This window comes from Brachyhypopomus gauderio, chromosome 16, assembly GCF_052324685.1.
Source record: "Brachyhypopomus gauderio isolate BG-103 chromosome 16, BGAUD_0.2, whole genome shotgun sequence".
Lineage (NCBI taxonomy): Eukaryota > Metazoa > Chordata > Actinopteri > Gymnotiformes > Hypopomidae > Brachyhypopomus > Brachyhypopomus gauderio.
The window spans coordinates 2,085,847-2,105,134 of NC_135226.1; the positions used below are offsets into that span (position 1 = coordinate 2,085,847).

The following is a 19,288-nucleotide window of genomic DNA, read 5'->3' on the forward strand; positions in this document are numbered from 1 at the left end:
GGGCGGAGGCGTGGTGATGATGATGATGAAGGGTGGAGGTGTGGTGGTGATGGAGGAGTGATGATGGTGATGATGATGAAGGGCGGAGGCGTGGTGGTGATGGAGGAGTGATGATGGTGATGATGATGAAGGGCGGAGGCGTGGTGGTGATGGAGGAGTGATGATGGTGATGATGATGATGAAGGGCGGAGGCGTGGTGGTGATGATGGAGGAGTGATGATAATGATGATGAAGGGCGGAGGCGTGGTGATGGAGGAGTGATGATGATGATGATGAAGGGCGGAGGCGTGGTGGTGATGATGATGAAGGGCGGAGGCGTGGTGATGATGATGATGAAGGGCGGAGGCGTGGTGGTGATGAAGGAGTGATGATGATGAATGGTGGAGGTGTGGTGGTGATGGAGGAGTGATGATGATGATGATGAAGGGCGGAGGCGTGGTGGTGATGATGGAGGAGTGATGATAATGATGATGAAGGGCGGAGGCGTGGTGATGGAGGAGTGATGATGATGATGATGAAGGGCGGAGGCGTGGTGGTGATGATGATGAAGGGCGGAGGCGTGGTGATGATGATGATGAAGGGCGGAGATGTGGTGGTGATAATGGAGGAGTGATGGTGATGATGATGAAGGGCGGAGGCGTGGCCTCCTGCCGGTGCTGCGCTGGTGTAACACGGAGCAGGTGACGAGCTCCTCCCAGCACACCGCACTGCTGCCAACTACGCTTATTTGTTGAAGGGGTTGCTGTGGAGACTGGTGGTGGCAGTAAAGGAGGGGGAGAGGGAGAAAGAGGGAGGGAGGGAGGGAGGGAGAGACAGAACGCAAATATGGGCTCTTCTCCCCGTATCTAGTAAACAGCTTCCAGCCAGCAGCCCGAGGCCATTGTCCTGTGTTGTGTGGGTGCGTGGTGAAGGGGGGGGTGAGGAGTTCATCCCCCGTGTGTCCGCACCGCCGGGCCCATGAGGGGGGGGGGTGGGGGTAGAGACGGTGACTCCAGCCTGTGGAGCACGCGGGTGGGGGGCTCTGGCACACACCACCACCACCCCCTGCACGCTACCGCGCCTGAATGACGGGGAGAGATGCGAGCAACCGTAAGTGACACTTCATTCCCTCTCTCTCTGTCTCTCTCTCTCTCCTTCTCGCTCTCTCTCTCTTCTCTCTCTCTGTCTCTCTCTCTGTCTCTCTCCCCCCCTCTCCATCCCTCCATCCCTCCCTCCCTCTCGGTCTCTCAAACCGTGTCCTGCGTCATGCATGCGGCTGGGTGAGGAGGGGACAGAGTCGTGACAGCGTGGCGTGAGTCTCCTGCTACACAGCTGTGCTGGTGGTGCGGGAACATCGGGCTCCCCGGGGCGGAACACAGGCGGTCGGGTCGGTCAGGACGGACCCGGCGGGCGGGACACACCGCGTAGTGCCTCCAGCGCTCAGACCTCCCTCTGACGCCCCTCCTAGCGTGCTGTTGCTCATGCGTCCCTGTTTACGGCTGCGTGCGTGTGCGCGTGCGTGCCGGGCTGCTCCGTGCGCGCGTGTGTGTGTGTGTGTGTGTGTGTGTGCGTGTGTGTGTGTGTGGTGGCGTCTCTGGCATTTATGAATGGGAGCGGGGAGTAAGGAGGAGTAGAACATGGCAGTGCTGGGGGAGCCCTGTCGCCGTAGCGATATGCCCTGGCAGTACACTGAGTATGACGGCAGCAAGACGGAGGTAAACGCAACTCTACCTCACACACACTCCTTCACACACTCACTCCTTCATTCATTCATTCATTCATGTGGGCTTTTTCCACCGTTAGCTGCTGCTGCGTGTTTGTAGCGTGTCCTGAGGATCAGATATTGAAACTGTAAGAGCGGTCGGAGGATTGGGTCGTTGTGTTAGCGCCAGCTGGTCGACGGGACCGTGTTCGTTGTGCTGTGTCGTCCCGGTAGACCCGGTGCGTCCTCGTCGTGCTCCTGCACCGTGGCTGGAGGTGATTGTTGGGAAGCAGTGTGGACCTGGTACCGCCGTTTGGGGTTCGGTTCTGGGCTTTGCGGGGCTGTGTTGATCCATCTTACCCGTGTCTGTTCTGTGCCCCGCACGTGACGTCCGTTCAGTGCTGAAATGAGTTTTAAATTACGAGAATCATGCTGTGAGGGTTCTGGTACACAGGGTGCTACACGCAGGGTCCTTCACGCAGGTCCTACACTTGTTTGATCTGCAGTGTCATATCTGCTGTGACGTCCTGCAGCCCAGAGACGCCTGCTGTTCGAGCTGCGCTAGGTGTGTCTCCATCGCTAGGCAACAACCACCACCACCATCACTTTGGGGACGTGTGCTCTACACACCCGTGACGCTCTCTTCCCGATAGCCAATAACCTCCCAGGTTCATCTGGGAGCCAGTTTCCTGGTTTTTACAGCGCACGTTTAAACAAAGCCACAAAGGAGAAGACTTCTTGATGGGGTGACTCACATCAGCAGGGCTGCTTTGCTGAAACTGAGCTGGTTGAGACAGATGTGCCGTTGTCCTGGCCTGACAAAGCCTCTCTGAACCCCCGCCCCCTGCCCTCAGGCTAACACAGGTGATGTGTGTGAGACTGAATTAGTGGTAGTGACCCCCTCTGGCCCTTACAGCCTCTGTTCCTCAGTGACCAGCACAGCACAGAGCACAAACTGAGAATAAGGAGGTCCTCTCTAATTATATCAGAAGCGCAGGAAAAAATCTATTGTCTTTAAACCCATTCATAAATCACTTGTCTTTAAACCCATTCATAAATCACTTGTCTTTAAACCCATTCATAAATTTTAAGTTAAAATCTTTTTTACATATACATTTAAAATAAAAAAAATTACATTTTTTTAATAATTTAAAAATAGCTTCTCAAAGATTCACTGTGATGAATGTTGTTCTGTGCATATCCTAAATATCTTGGACCCTGAAGGCAAAAGCCCAGATTTGTATTTGTTTATTCTGTGTATTCTGTAAGTGCGTTTAAACACACAGGGCAGGTCAGTGTGCACTCGACTGAAGCCCTGAGCAGCCGTGCACACACACACACGTTCAACACAGTTATTGATTATGTTCTGGGAAGAGCTGTGAGCCCCCAAAATGGCAAAAATGAATCAATGAAACTCATGTGTGTGTGAGGGAGTGCTTCAGGACTAGCTGATCTAGTATTTCTGCATGTTCTCTTAAAGAGGCCAGTGCACTGGGACCTAATTGTGAATGGGTTTAGGTATTTATAGCAGCTGGAACAGAAGCGGCGTGTTGGTGGACGCCGGTGTTGCAGCTCGATGTGTTCAGACTGGACACAAACTAGGACACGGCCTTTCTGACTCCAGTGCTCTGGTATCAGGCCAACACGTGGACGAAGGACGAGGCTGCCACGTCACCCACCTCCTCCTCCCCCTCGCTCTCTCCCCTCATCCTCCTCTCTCTCTCTCTCCCCTCATCCTCCTCTCTCTCTCTCTCCCCTCATCCCCCTCTCCTCCTCCCCCTCCCCCTCACTCCTCTCTCCCCTCTCTCCCCCTCCTCTACCCTCACTCCTCTCTCCCCTCTCACTCCTCTCTCCCCTCTCTCTCCCCTCACTCCTCTCTCCCCTCTCTCTCCCCTCACTCCTCTCTCCCCTCTCTCTCCCCTCACTCCTCTCTCCCCTCTCTCCCCCCCTCTCACTCCTCTCTCCCCTCTCTCCCCCCTCTCACTCCTCTCTCCCCTCTCTCTCCCCTCATCCTCCTCTCTCTCTCTCTCCCCTCATCCTCCTCTCTCTCTCTCTCCCCTCATCCCCCTCTCCTCCTCCCCCTCCCCCTCACTCCTCTCTCCCCCTCCTCTACCCTCACTCCTCTCTCCCCTCTCTCCCCTCTCACTCCTCTCTCTCCCCTCTCACTCCTCTCTCCCCTCTCTCTCCCCTCACTCCTCTCTCCCCTCTCTCTCCCCTCACTCCTCTGTCCCCTCTCACTCCTCTCTCCCCTCTCTCCCCCTCCTCTACCCTCACTCTTCTCTCCCCTCTCTCCCCCTCTCTCTCCCCTCTCACTCCTCTGTCCCCTCTCACTCCTCTCTCCCCTGTCTCTCCCCTCACTCCTCTCTCCCCTCTCTCCCCCTCTCTCCTCCTCTCACTCCTCTCTCCCACTCCTCTACCCTCACTCCTCTCTCCTCTGCTGGATACTCATCACTGGCTGGTCAGCCTTATGTCTGGAGATGCTTTACTTAGGCTGAATTGCACAGAGCGCAGGCCATTAAGATGTGGCCTCTGACAGCACATCTCTCTCTGTGTGTCCTGTCAGCACATACGTGTTTCTCTCTGTGTGTCCTGACAGCACATACGTGTGTCTCTGTGTGTCCTGTCAGCACATACGTGTCTCTGTGTCCTGTCAGCACATACGTCTCTCTCTCTCTGTGCCCTGACAGCACATACGTCTCTCTCTCTCTCTCTGTGTCCTGACGGCACATACGTCTTTCTCTCTCTGTGCCCCGACGGCACGTACGTCTCTCTCTCTCTGTGCCCCGACGGCACATACGTCTCTCTCTCTGTGTGTCCTGACGGCACATACGTCTCTCTCTCTCTCTGTGCCCTGACGGCACATACGTCTCTCTCTCTCTCTCTCTGTGTCCTGACGGCACATACGTCTCTCTCTCTCTCTCTGTGTCCTGACGGCACATACGTCTCTCTCTCTCTGTGCCCTGACGGCACATACGTCTCTCTCTCTCTCTCTCTCTGTGTCCTGACGGCACATACGTCTCTCTCTCTCTCTCTGTGTCCTGACGGCACATACGTCTCTCTCTCTCTGTGCCCTGACGGCACATACGTCTCTCTCTCTCTCTCTCTGTGTCCTGACGGCACATACGTCTCTCTCTCTCTCTCTGTGTCCTGACGGCACATACGTCTCTCTCTCTCTGTGCCCTGACGGCACATACGTCTCTCTCTCTCTCTCTCTGTGCCCCGACGGCACATACGTCTCTCTCTCTCTCTGTGTCCTGACGGCACATACGTCTCTCTCTCTCTGTGCCCTGACGGCACATACGTCTCTCTCTCTCTCTCTGTGTCCTGACGGCACATACGTCTCTCTCTCTCTCTCTCTGTGCCCTGACGGCACATACGTCTCTCTCTCTTTGTGTCCTGACGGCACATACGTCTCTCTCTCTCTGTGTCCTGCCTGACAGCACATGCGTGTCTCTCTCTCTGCCCTGACAGCACATACTTCTCTCGGTGTGTGTGTCCTAAACCCACTTGTGTCTCTGTCTTCCCTCTCTCCCTCCCTCTCTCTCTCTCTCAGGTAATTTTGGTGCAAGTAAACCCAGGTGAGGCCTTCACGATCCAGCGAGAGGATGGTCAGTATCAGTGTATTGCAGGTAAGAAGTGTATTTTTGTTTGTGCTTTGTTGTTTTACTGGTAGGGGTTTCTTTTTAAAGGTCACATTCAGAAGCTTTTCAAAAGATTTCACTTTCTTTGAGACCTTTATTTGGTGAGATTACTCTGTGGTCTTTAAGGCACGATTTAAAATTGCACATGCTAAAATCAGGTTACAGATCATACTGTGATAACTAATCAAGCCATCATCGTTTTTGCAAGGTGTAAGTGCCGGATTACATTTACTTGCATTTCTGTAATTAAGTAGGTTTCTGTGTGTAATTGAAAGTTTTAAGTAGATAAGTTTTAATTAAGTATATTTTGTGGCAATTCGTAATTGCCTACGTTATGGAATACCAGACGTGAACAAGTCACTAAGTTGCAAGTAACAAGTAAGTCTCAAGTCTTCACAATCAAGTCTCGAGTCAAGTCCTAAGTCAATACAATCAAGTCTTGAGTCAAGTCCCAAGTCAATACAAGCGAGTCGTGCCCCCCCCCGCTTTCGAATTATCGTTGGTGCGGACCGCTGACACAAGTCAAGTTGCTCATGTGGACCCTTGTAAAAGTTAATTTTCGACCCCTGAGTTATCACATCCCAGCTAGCTAGCTAACCGTTATAGCATTATGTTAAATATACATAGCAGAGGCTTACTTTTGTTTGTGCAGCCTCAAATGTCAAAAGTTTGAAGTGGTTGCATCTGCATCTCTTATCCTGACTCCAAATGTCTTGCATGTCACAGTTCTTATTTTATTCACAACAGCATAATTTTTATAATTGAACAGGATAATTTTTGGGAGCATGTTGCTTGTCTTCTCCGCATTCAACTCTGCTGCCCCCCCTCCCCCTCTCCCCCGATCGGCTGCAGAACTTCACCTGTAGCTTTAGGTTACGAATAAACTGAGCTGAGCGGTTCACATTTTACAGCACCATATAATACAAAATGATCCAGTTATGTGATTCTATATTACTTATTTATTATGTTAAAATAAGAATTTCAAGTCTTTTCAAGTCTTAAAACTCAAGTCCGATTCCAAGTCCAAGTCAGTAAATGTAAAGTCCAAGTCAAGTCGCAAGTAGGGTTGCAGCGGTATTAAAATGCACGGTTATCATACCGCGTGCGTTTGCTTATTACCGGTAAAAGGCAAGCTAGCGGAGAAACTGACCCGCGCATGCACAACTCCGCTCCGGTTCAGCTACTCAGCACACAGCGGTGAGAATGGCAGAAAGTGCATCAGACTTAACAATTTCTTAACAAAAAAAAAGGCTAAACTAAAATCAGCGGCGAAAATGACGTAATCGCGGTGGCTACGCCTGTGCACGAGAGGCTCGCGCGCTGGCGATTCGCGAGGTCGTGCAGCTCTCGAATTTTGTAACTTTGCGCGCCACGCCTCAGCTCAATGAACAAAGTCGTGTTTGCGGAGTTCATACACCTTTATAAGGTGGAATTAAAGCACTTGTACGTCACTTTCAAGGTCCATTTCAATATTTCCCAGCACGTTAAACTTAATTAAGTTAAATATTTATACATATACTATAAATGATTTGAAATAATTCGCTTTTTATCACATTATTTAATGGTGGTTTATTTTCAAAACGTCCAATCCTAACGTCTTCACGTTCTCATGTTTCGTCCTGGAATTACAAGAGGCCCGTATTTGTTAACGTAATACAAGAGAACTGTTCAGTCAGACAGATATTTGTTGTGAAACGAAGTAGTTACAGTTTCAAGCATTTTCAAGTACTTTAGGTTTGTGTGAGGTGTGCGGACTCGCGCGCTACGGTCACTCGTGAAAGTATAAACCAAGCTTTTTAAGGTCCTTGCTTTCACTGAATGTGAAAGACGCCATTAATTTACATGCGTTCATTTTCTAATTCTGACGTGCCTGTTTTTCATATGTTAAAAATGAAATCTCTATTGTGAGGGTCATGTCAGAAATAAATCCTCTCTTTCTGCAGTATCTGGTTATATTCTAACTTGGCAGTACAACGGACGTTTACAACAGTTGTTGATCAGACACTGACCCAGGCTCAGTTTATCAGATATTAAATAATTTAAATTAAAATAATTGTACTGAAATCCATGATTTAGGTTTCTCTAATTTTGCAGTATTTATATAAACACGTGTACAGCTTATTTTTTTAAGGAGACATTTTGTATACAATAGTTCCAGGTTTCTAATATAAATAGTTCATTGAACAAAAAAAACTTGTTGTAATTTCTTTAAGGGTCAGTGTATCTTTTAATAATATATGTAACAAACTGTGATACCGTGATAACCGTGATACCGCGGTATTTTCTGAGACGGTTATCATATCGTGAAAATCTCATACCGTTGCAACCCTAGTCGCAAGTCTTTACCCAGAAACGTACAGAAACTTGCGCAAACATGTGGATGCAAGTTTATATAGGACCATTGCAATCATACTTTAACAGGTAGCATTCGTAGTTTAGCCTATCATCCCTGAGACATTAATGCCTGCCCTGCAATTTGTAACTACTGACCTAGACTAGTTAGTTAACGTCAAATCCAACATGTTGTAATGTAATGGTAACATTGGCGAATAATTCAGGCTAGACAGAAATAATGCTATTTAAAATTCATAACATCAGTTAGTGGGTGGCTGAATTCACACGCTAACTGCTAATATGCAAATTTAAAAAGTAGCAGAGTACATTTTAAATGACTTGTTAATTTTAACTGGAGTAGATTTTTAGACCAGTAACTTTACTCGTACTTGAGTACAAAGTCAAACAAAAAAGTAATAGTACTTTTACTTGAGTACAACATTTTAGTGACGGTGGCTCTGGTGGAGGGGTGATGGATGGATACTTGTAGTGTCGGGAGCTTCTCAGTCATTGAACTGGTCGTCACTGCGCTGGGAGTTCACCTATTAAGCAGAGATTAATGTGACTGCAGTGAGATGTCGTGAGTAGTATGAACAGGCAGTGTGCGGACGCTCTGCCTCTCCTGCAGCCGCATTGGTCCACAGTGCCATGGCGTCTCCACGCCGCTCTGCTCCTCTGGCACAATGAATTATGGGGGGTTTGTTTCGCTGCAGAGTAAGAAGAATTTACTGATAGATATGCAGAAAGTTTTTTTCTGTAAACTTCTGTAGAACAACTTCTTTAATTTGTATGTGCTGCGTCAGTGTGGAATGATCCAGCCACAGTGAGGACGTAGCACCATCTGCTCCGCACACGAAACTCTTCACTCTTCGCCATATATAATGACACGCATGTCATTTTTGTCAAAATTTTGTCAGCAGAACACACTGGCACTCAAATGTTTTGGCTTGCTCCTCACACCTGGAAGAGGAACACTTCTCATGCCTTAATTTCACGTTTCATTGTACTTCAGCCTTTAACTGTGCAGCAGGCTGTAAGTGCCGTAAGTGTTCAGACTGCCTTGGACACTGTGCTGGGATCATTGTTTAAAGGTTTCATGGGTTCAGCACGGCTCATGTGTTCTGTGGACCAGGACCGGGACCCATCAGCTCACTCAAATTGGGCGGTGTTTGTCAGGTGTCTGTGAGACCAGTGAGGTATTTTTCACAGCCCCTGTCTGAGTGTGTTCTGTGTTCAGTAGTTGTGTGGGGCGTGTGAAACTCCTGCTCTGTGTGTGAGTGTGTTCTGTGTTCAGTAGTTGTGTGGGGTGTGTGAAACTCCTGCTCTGTCTGTGAGTGTGTTCTGTGTTCAGTAGTTGTCTGGGGTGTGTGAAACTCCTGCTCTGTCTGTGAGTGTGTTCTGTGTTCAGTAGTTGTGTGGGGCGTGTGAAACTCCTGCTCTGTCTGTGAGTGTGTTCTGTGTTCAGTAGTTGTGTGGGGCGTGTGAAACTCCTGCTCTGTCTGTGAGTGTGTTCTGTGTTCAGTAGTTGTGTGGGGCGTGTGAAACTCCTGCTCTGTCTGTGAGTGTGTTCTGTGTTCAGTAGTTGTGTGGGGCGTGTGAAACTCCTGCTCTGTCTGTGAGTGTGTTCTGTGTTCAGTAGTTGTGTGGAGCGTGTGAAACTCCTGCTCTGTCTGTGTCTCTGAGAGGCAGTCAGAGCCACAGCGTAAAGTGCAGTGTGACTGTAATTGAAAGATTATTGTGCCCTGCAAAGCTAATGATTATTGATTAGCAGAATGGAAACACAAACAATCAGCAGGTTGAGCATATTGTGCTCCTTGGGCCAGACTCTACCTGAGGGGGGCGCTAGAGCAGCGTTTACACCCACTGCATTGGCACCGATATGACGGGAGCTGGGGGGTCATGGCAGTGACGCCAGCAGGTTGATGACTCACCACTTGGGGAGGGGGAGGCTGACTGGTTTAACCTGTAACCTTACAAAGACTCCACACTCCAGTCTGCAGGATAACAGCCCCCCACCCCCAGGTTTAATTCTGGATTCGGTTAAGTATTTTTACTAGGTGACTGTGCATAGGTGGAATACACAGAAAAGCACAAGCGACATAATATCTGTTTTTAACTCAGCCAGGCAGTGGTGCAGAAGTGAAGAGCTTGCAGAACATTTATACAGAGCATTTCCTGTCAGCCCAGCTAAGATGGTCCTGGACAGGGTTGTGGTCACTGTGAGGAGCCCAGCTAAGATGGTTCTGGACAGGGTTGTGGTCACTGTGAGGAGCCCAGCTAAGATGGTCCTGGACAGGGTTGTGGTCACTGTGAGAAGCCCAGCTAAGATGGTCCTGGACAGCGTTGTGGTCACTGTGAGGAGCCCAGCTAAGATGGTCCTGGACAGGGTTGTGGTCACGGTGAGGAGCCCAGCTAAGATGGTCCTGGACAGGGTTGTGGTCACTGTGAGGAGCCCAGCTAAGATGGTCCTGGACAGTGTTGTGGTCACTGTGAGAAGCCCAGCTAAGATGGTCCTGGACAGTGTTGTGGTCACTGTGAGGAGCCCAGCTAAGATGGTCCTGGACAGCGTTGTGGTCACTGTGAGGAGCCCAGCTAAGATGGTTCTGGACAGGGTTGTGGTCACTGTGAGTAGCCCAGCTAAGATGGTCCTGGACAGGGTTGTGGTCACTGTGAGTAGCCCAGCTAAGATGGTCCTGGACAGGGTTGTGGTCACTGTGAGGAGCCCAGCTAAGATGGTCCTGGACATGGTTGTGGTCACTGTACTTCCTTTGCCACCATTTGCTATGTTTTACTTATGTATGATTTTTTACATGCCTGACAGTTTACTGAATATTCTGGTACTGGCATCCAAAAAAAATGCGTAGTTATGTGTAGAATAAATTAAATTAAATTTCAACATTTATGTCAACAAAGATTTGCGTCATAGCCTGCGACACACGTTTCTATTAGCAGGGCGAGATGAGGCAGGTGGCTGTTGTAAACAAACCGGCGCGTAACTTCGCGCGTGCCGCGCTTCAGCGCAATGAACCAAGTCATGTTTGTAGGGTTCATACACCTTTATAAGGTGGAATTAAAGCACTTGTACGTCACTTTCAAGGTCCATTTCAATAATTCCCAGCACGTTAAACTTAATTAAGTTAAATATTTATTAGTGGTGGGCCGTTATTGGCGTTAATGGCGTTCGTTAATTTCATACTCTTATCGGGCGATATAAAAATTTTCGCCGTTAATCTATTCTTAAAGTTGGATTGGGAACTGGGTCAAAATGGGTAAGCAAGCTATGACGACTTTCACCTTGATAGTTTAGCTCGGTGTATTCCTAACCAAATAGCACAGTAGGGGCGAGAGTTTTCAAACCTGTGAATTACAAATCGCACGTGTGCTTACATGGATGCAGCCACGAAGTCGCCAGGTTTGCTTCATGGAAAATTCATTTTTAGGAAGCTTCCTAATGGAGACATTGACAAGACTAAAGTTGTTTGCACCTTGTGCAACACGGAATTAGTTTATTGTGGGAGTTCTACCAGTCTGAAGTACCATTTAAACGCAAAGCACCCGTTCGCTAATGCTGCTGACGCTGGGTAAAGCACTGATGCAGCCCAGGGGAAGAGTCACCGCCGCCGAAAACAGGTTAAATGTACTAAATGTTGGCTTACATTTCAAATCTCATGTTTAGCTGAATAAACATGTTATTAGGGTTGCAGCGGTAACCGGTTTCACGGTATACCACGGTATTAAAATGCACGGTTATCATACCGTGTGCGCTTGCTTATTACCGGTAAAAGACAAACCAGTGGAGAAACTGACCCGTGCATGCACAACTCTACTCCGGTTCAGCTACTCAGCACACAGCGGTGAGAATGGCAGAAAGTGCATCACACTTAAATTTTTTAACAAAAAAAAGGCTAAACTAAAATCAGCGATGAAAATGATGTAATCGCAGTGGCTCCGCGTGTGCGCGAGGGGCTCGCGCGCTGTCGATTCGCGAGGTCGTGCACCTCTCGAATTTTGTAACTTTGCGCGCGCCGCGCCTCAGCGCGATGAACAAAGTCATGTTTGCCGGGTTCATACACCTTTATAAGGTGGAATTCAAGCACTTGTACGTCTCTTTCAAGATCCAGTTCAATTTTTCCCAGCACGTTAAACTTAATTAAGTTAATTATTTATACATTTACTCAAAATGGTTCGAAATAATTCGCTTTTTTATCACATTATTTAATGATTGTTTATTTTCAAAACACTCCTTCACGTTCTCTCATGTTTCGTCCTGGAATTACAAGAGGCTCGTATTTGTTAACGTAATACAAGAGAACTGTTCAGTCAGACAGATATTTGTTGTGAAACTAAGTCGTTACAATTTCAAGCATTTTCAAGTACTTTAGCCTAAATTCCAGCACTTTCAAACCTGAAACACAAAGCAACATTAAAATTCGTCAGGTAAATGTTCCTTCCCCTGTTGTTGAGGGCTGTTTCTTTATACTACCACATATTGTTTCGGACAACACTGCAAAGAATGTGATGCAGCAAGATTAAACGCTTCCGCCGTTCGTGGAGGTTCACGCGACTTGTGCGGAGTTGTACGCTACGGTCACTAGTGAAAGTATAAACCTAGCTTTTTAAGGTCTTTGCTTTCACTGGATGTGAAAGACGTCATTAATTTACATGCGTTCATTTTCAAATTCTGACGTGCCTGTTTTTCATGTTAAAACCAGACTCGTTGTGAAAGCTTTAAAATAGAAATCTCTATTGTGAGGATCATGTCAGAAATAAATCCTCTCTTTCTGCAGTATCTGGTTATATTCCAACTTGGCAGTAAAACGGACGTTTACAACAGTTGTTGATCAGACACTGACCCAGGCTCAGTTTATCAGATATTAAATAATTTAAACTTAAATCATGGAAAATTTCAGTAAAATTATTTAGGTTTCTTTAATTTTGCAGTATTTTTTTGTAATTTCTTTAAGAGTCAGTGTATCTTTTAATAATATATGTAACAAACTGTGATAACCGTGATACCACGGTATTTTCTGAGACGGTTATCATACCGTGAAAATCTTATACCGTTGCAACCCTACATGTTATCAACCCCTTTAATGTACAGTATGTAGGCTTACAAATTCATGTTTAACTGAATGAACCGTTGAACACGAGTAGCCTACATTTTATTGAGCATGTTTTTTTCTTCAAGTATCAAGCAGTCATTGATGCATTTTGGAAACAGGAGATGAGCCCCTGGTCTAATGCACCCTCTGTATTAAGAAACCCTGTATTAAGAATCTCAAAGACTTTTAGTCATTAATTGGCATATGAGCCATTTTAATCTAGATTAATCTAGATTAATTTCAAGATTTCAGTGAGATTAGATCTAGATTAAAAAATTTTATCTATGCCCACCCCTAATATTTATACATATACTCGTAATGATTCAAAATAATTTGCTTTTTTATCACATTATTTAATGGTTGTTTATTTTCAAAACGCCCAATCTTAACGTCTTCACGTTTTCTCATGTTTCGTCCTGGAATTACATGAGGCTCGTATTTGTTAACGTAATACAAGAGTAATACAACGTAATACAATACGGTCACTCGCGAAAGTATCTTAATCTTAAAACTAAAATGTTGCTCTCCATGTATGAAGACACTAAAGAAATAGTTTTTAAAGAAATTTTGTAGGATAGAGTTTAGTTTGTTAAGACTCTATTTGTTCTATTATTTTGTAAATTTAGAGAATCGTGACACCCCTACTACAGAATACACTGCAGGGAGAATAAACATTTAATCATGAATGCTTATTATGTATTTGTAGCTAACTTGATCATTTTGATAGTAGACTAATATAGATACATACAGCATGTGTTGCCTTCATTATAAGGCTTATATAAGGCTTTTAATTTTTTTGCGGCTCCAGACATTATTATTATTATTATTTTTTTGGTCCAATATGGCTCTTTCAACATTTTGGGTTGCCGACCCCTGGATTAGGGTATGTCTAATGGTTAGGGTACATCGGGTTAGGGAATGTCTAATGGTTAGGGTACTTTAAGGGTAAGAGTTAGGGAATGTCTAATGGTTAGGGTACTTTTAGGGTTAGGGTACGTCTTTATTGGCTGCTGAAGGAACATGCTTCCTGCTGTTGTCCTCAAGGCTGTGCAGCGTCACCTGTGTTGACAGGTTCTGGTGTTTTTGAAGCTGTGGATCAGCCTAGAAGAAGCATTCTGCTGTCGGACTAACTCAGGTGGCCTGCTATGTTATTGTGGTTAACAAGAAAGATGGCACTAAGCACATTGTTGCCTCAGAAAAGTGTGGGTTGCTCCCTAATTCCTAATCTACTACAAAATTAAGTAATCTGAACGGATTTACATTTAAGCATGATCAGTCTAATTAAACACACTGCATTCCCTTTAGGGTACATATTGGTGTGAAAAAAAGTATGGACCATAATGATGACTTTTCAGAGTGACTATACAAAAACAGAGCAGGAGAAGGTCTATAAGTGGACGTGCTGCTCGGTCTTCACTCCCAATGGATGGTCTGCATTTTCAGCTCTGAGTTTACCTCATCAGTCGTATATGGTTTGGGTCAAAAAGACAACAGTAGTAAAAGCAGCATTTGTGCTTAGATGGCAGATGTACATTATTGACTGAAATGTTCACATGAAGCTCTTTTCTACCGGCACGGTTAAAGGTCGAGAGCCTTGGGTCACACTCATTGAGTTCACTACTGTTCATTTGTCAGGCCTTTACAGCCGCTATTTGAGTATGGGGGTTCTAAGCCCTTCCCACAGGAGTGACTGTGTCTTGTCCAGATTTGCTGCTCTTAGCTCTGAGCATTAGTGTCTCCTCCTGCTGTATTAGCCTCTCCTCCACCCTGCTGTATTAGTCTCTCCTCCGCCCTGCTGTATTAGCCACTCCTCCACCCTGATGTATTAGTCTCTCCTCCACCCTGATGTATTAGCCTCTCCTCCACCCTGATGTCTTAGCCTCTCCTCCACCCTGATGTCTTAGCCACTCCTCCACCCTGATGTATTAGTCTCTCCTCCACCCTGATGTATTAGCCTCTCCTCCACCCTGCTGTATTAGTCTCTCCTCCACCCTGATGTATTAGTCTCTCCTCCACCCTGCTGTATTAGTCTCTCCTCCACCTTGATGTATTAGCCTCTCCTCCACCCTGCTGTATTAGTCTCTCCTCCACCCTGATGTATTAGTCTCTCCTCCACCCTGATGTATTACCCTCTCCTCCGCCCTGATGTATTAGCCTCTCCTCCACCTTGATGTATTAGCCTCTCCTCCACCCTGATGTATTAGCCTCTCCTCCACCCTGATGTATTAGCCTCTCCTCCACCCTGATGTATTAGTCTCTCCTCCACCCTGATGTATTACCCTCTCCTCCGCCCTGATGTATTAGCCTCTCCTCCACCTTGATGTATTAGCCTCTCCTCCACCCTGCTGTATTAGCCTCTCCTCCACCCTGATGTATTAGCCTCTCCTCCACCCTGATGTATTAGTCTCTCCTCCACCCTGATGTATTAGCCTCTCCTCCACCCTCTCATCCTCGCACACAGTCTCTCACGTGCACGGACACAGTCTCTCACGTGCACGCACACAGTCTCTCACGTGCACGCACACAGTCTCTCACGTGCACGCACACAGTCTCTCACGTGTACGCACACAGTCTCTCACGTGCACGCAGGCCATTTCACACGCACACACACAGTCTTTGGCGCATGCACACAGTCATAGTGTAATAGTGTAGTGTTACATGGACTGGATTGCAGTGATGTATGAATATGATCGCGTCATCAGGACCTTGGGTGGTCAGGACCCTGTGAATCTGATTGGGTGGTCAGGACCCTGTGAATCTGATTGGGTGGTCAGGACCCTGTGAATCTGATTGGGTGGTCAGGACCCTGAGAAACCCAATCAGATTCACAGGGCCCTGAATTGCATTCAGCCTTTCATCTCTCTGCAAACTCAACTCTGCACCCTTGAAATCCCACACACACACACACACACACACACACACACACACACACACACACACACACACACACACACACACACACACACACACACACGAGTTCATTCTCAGCATCCACAGTCTGTAGCTTTGAGAATAAACTAGTTGGTGAGTCATCCTTCTCTGCTGTTGCTGCCAGGGAGATGCACACAACAGGGAGAGAGAAAAATGGAGAGAACAGAGAGAGAGAGAGATGGAGAGATTTGATAGAATGGAGGGAGAGATGGAGTTAAGTGAACAGTGGCTGGCGTGTGATGGGTAAATACATGTGCTGTTTGTTTATGTGGGAGGTGTAGAGTTGAATCCCATTGGTTCTGCAGTATATTGCTCCTCCCACCTGTAGACTAGTTTAATGTGTACCATCTGCGAGAGCTGCAGAATTAGACTGTAACTCATCACAGTTATTTTGAGTTGGTTATTTTATTTGCAAATTATGATACACAGGTACTGTTGGTAGAGGCGAGTGATCTTTGAGGGTTGTGGTGGAGGTCTTGAAGGTGGCCAGGTTTGTCCTGTAGAGATGTCCTCCTGCTTACACACCTGTCCTGTAGAGACGTCCTTCTGCTTACACACCTGTCCTGTAGAGACGTCCTTCTGCTTACACACCTGTCCTGTAGAGATGTCCTCCTGCTTACACACCTGTCCTGTAGAGACGTCCTTCTGCTTACACACCTGTCCTGTAGAGATGTCCTCCTGCTTACACACCTGTCCTGTAGAGACGTCCTTCTGCTTACACACCTGTCCTGTAGAGACGTCCTTCTGCTTACACACCTGTCCTGTAGAGACGTCCTTATGTTTACACACCTGTCCTGTAGAGACGTCCTTCTGCTTACAGACCTGTCCTGTAGAGACGTCCTTCTGCTTACACACCTGTCCTGTAGAGACGTCCTTCTGCTTACACACCTGTCCTGTAGAGACGTCCTTATGTTTACACACCTGTCCTGTAGAGACGTCCTTCTGCTTACACACCTGTCCTGTAGAGACGTCCTTATGTTTACACACCTGTCCTGTAGAGACGTCCTTCTGCTTACACACCTGTCCTGTAGAGACGTCCTTATGTTTACACACCTGTCCTGTAGAGACGTCCTTCTGCTTACACACCTGTCCTGTAGAGACGTCCTTATGTTTACACACCTGTCCTGTAGAGACGTCCTTATGTTTACACACCTGTCCTGTAGAGACGTCCTTCTGCTTACACACCTGTTCTGTAGAGGCGTCCTTATGTTTACACACCTGTCCTGTAGAGACGTCCTTATGTTTACACACCTGTCCTGTAGAGGCGTCCTTCTGCTTATACACCTGTCCTGTAGAGGCGTCCTTCTGCTTATACACCTGTCCTGTAGAGACGTCCTTATGTTTACAGACCTGTCCTGTAGAGACGTCCTTCTGCTTACACACCTGTCCTGCTTCTGGGTGACTTACACCACACCACTCTGGTAACTCGTAGAAGCCTCAGTGGGAGGCAAAGCAGCCTGTGGTGTAAGATCATAGTTGGATTGGGGAGTGTCACCACTACCAAAATGCACCACAGAGTTTTAGCTCATCTGGCCCTTTTTCTTTAGTGCAGTCTGAGTCCTGCCGGGCGTGTGTGTCTGCCCTACTGACTGTTCAGTCTGATGTCTGAGTCCTGCCGGGCGTGTGTGTGTCTGCCCTACTGACTGTTCAGAGTCTGATGTCTGAGTCCTGCCGGGCGTGTGTGTGTCTGCCCTACTGACTGTTCAGTCTGCTGTCTGACGTCTGCGAGGGCCGTGGACACATGAGCTTGAACGCAGCCAACAGCACAGGCAGCCTAAGCTTTTTGCACATTTCAGCTTGTGCAACATCTCTCTCTCTCCCCCTCTCTCTCCCTCTCCCTCTCTCTCCCCCTCTCTCTCCCTCTCCTGAACAGGCTTGCCCTACTGTTGGAGTTGAGCCTAATCTCTGCTGTGTGTGTGTGTGTGTGTGTGTGTGTGTGTGTGTGTGTGAGAGAGAGAGACTGAGTGTCTCACTCTGTTTTGAGTCCTTCTGTGAAAGGCTGGCACTGGTGTCCACGTCAGCTGAGCTGACTACGTCGGCAAAAGGTGGGGGGGAAGGGGCGGGGCCAGGGGAGGGGAGTGTGGGGAAGGGGGAGGGGAGAGTAGGGAAGGGGGAGGGGAGAGTGGGGAAGGGGGAGGGGAGAGTGGGGAAGGGGGAGGGGAGTGTGGGGAAGGGGGAGGGGAGTGTGGGGAAGGGGGAGGGGAGAGTGGGGAAGGGGGAGGGGAGAGTGGGGAAGGGGGAGGGGAGTGTGGGGAAGGGGGAGGGGAGTGTGGGGAAGGGGGAGGGGAGTGTGGGGAAGGGGGAGGGGAGAGTGGGGAAGGGGGAGGGGAGTGTGGGGAAGGGGGAGGGGAGTGTGGGGAAGGGGGAGGGGAGTGTGGGGAAGGGGGAGGGGAGTGTGGCCTTTTGTGTCTGATCCTTCGGTGCTCGTGCGTCACTCTGATGTAATAGTGTGGGTGTTCTGTTTTTTCTGCTTCTCCTGTTCCATCCCTCATTTTCACATTCTGTCTCTTTTTGATCCTTCTCTCCATCTCTCTCTCTCTCTCTCTCTCTTTCTCTCTCTCCCTCTCCTGAACACTCTGCCCTGCACCCTGTCCTTATTTCTCACATTGGTCTCTTACCTGCTCACCTCAGCTTGCTTCGGTCTCTGTGTCTGTGCCCATCGTGTCCATGCCTGTATCCCTGCCCTGTCATCTGTGTCTGTGCCCATCGTGTCCATGTCTGTATCCCTGCCCTGTCATCTGTGTCTGTGCCCATCGTGTCCATGTCTGTATCCCTGCCCTGTCATCTGTGTCTCTGTCTGTATCCCTGCCCTGTCATCTGTGTCTGTGCCCATCATGTCTGTGTCTGTATCCCTGCCCTGTCATCTGTGTCTGTGCCCATCGTGTCTGTGTCTGTATCCCTGCCCCGTCATCTGTGTCTGTGCCCATCGTGTCCATGTCTGTATCCCTGCCCTGTCATCTGTGTCTGTGTCTGTATCCCTGCCCTGTCATCTGTGTCTGTGCCCATCATGTCTGTGTCTGTATCCCTGCCCTGTCATCTGTGTCTGTGCCCATCGTGTCTGTGTCTGTATCCCTGCCCCGTCATCTGTGTCTGTGCCCATCGTGTCTGTGTCTGTATCCCTGCCCTGTCATCTCTGTGTCTGTATCCCTGCCCTGTCATCTCTGTGTCTGTGCCCATGGTGTCTGTGTTTGTATCCCTGCCCCGTCATCTGTGTCTGTGCCCATCGTGTCTGTGTCTGTATCCCTGCCCTGTCATCTGTGTCTGTGCCCATCGTGTCTGTGTCTGTATCCCTGCCCTGTCATCTGTGTCTGTGCCCATCGTGTCTGTGTCTGTATCCCTGCCCCGTCATCTGTGTCTGTGCCCATTGTGTCTGTGTCTGTATCCCTGCCCTGTCATCTGTCTGTGCCCATCGTGTCTGTGTCTGTATCCCTGCCCCGTCATCTGTGTCTGTGCCCATCGTGTCTGTGTCTGTATCCCTGCCCCGTCATCTGTGTCTGTGCCCATCGTGTCTGTGTCTGTATCCCTGCCCCGTCATCTGTGTCTGTGCCCATCGTGTCTGTGTCTGTATCCCTGCCCTGTCATCTCTGTGTCTGTATCCC

General features: G+C 48.1%; 1 protein-coding gene across 6 annotated transcripts in view; it reads left to right on the forward strand.

Moving 5' to 3' along the window:
- Positions 1-19,288, forward strand: part of fndc3a (fibronectin type III domain containing 3A) — a 74,777-nt gene that overhangs the window by 24,886 nt on the left and 30,603 nt on the right. For all 6 annotated transcript variants that reach the window (XM_076977333.1, XM_076977332.1, XM_076977329.1 and 3 more), the window contains one exon: positions 5,235-5,310. In XM_076977333.1, the coding sequence (XP_076833448.1) occupies positions 5,235-5,310 (76 nt within the window). The remainder of the gene's footprint in view (positions 1-5,234; positions 5,311-19,288) is intronic.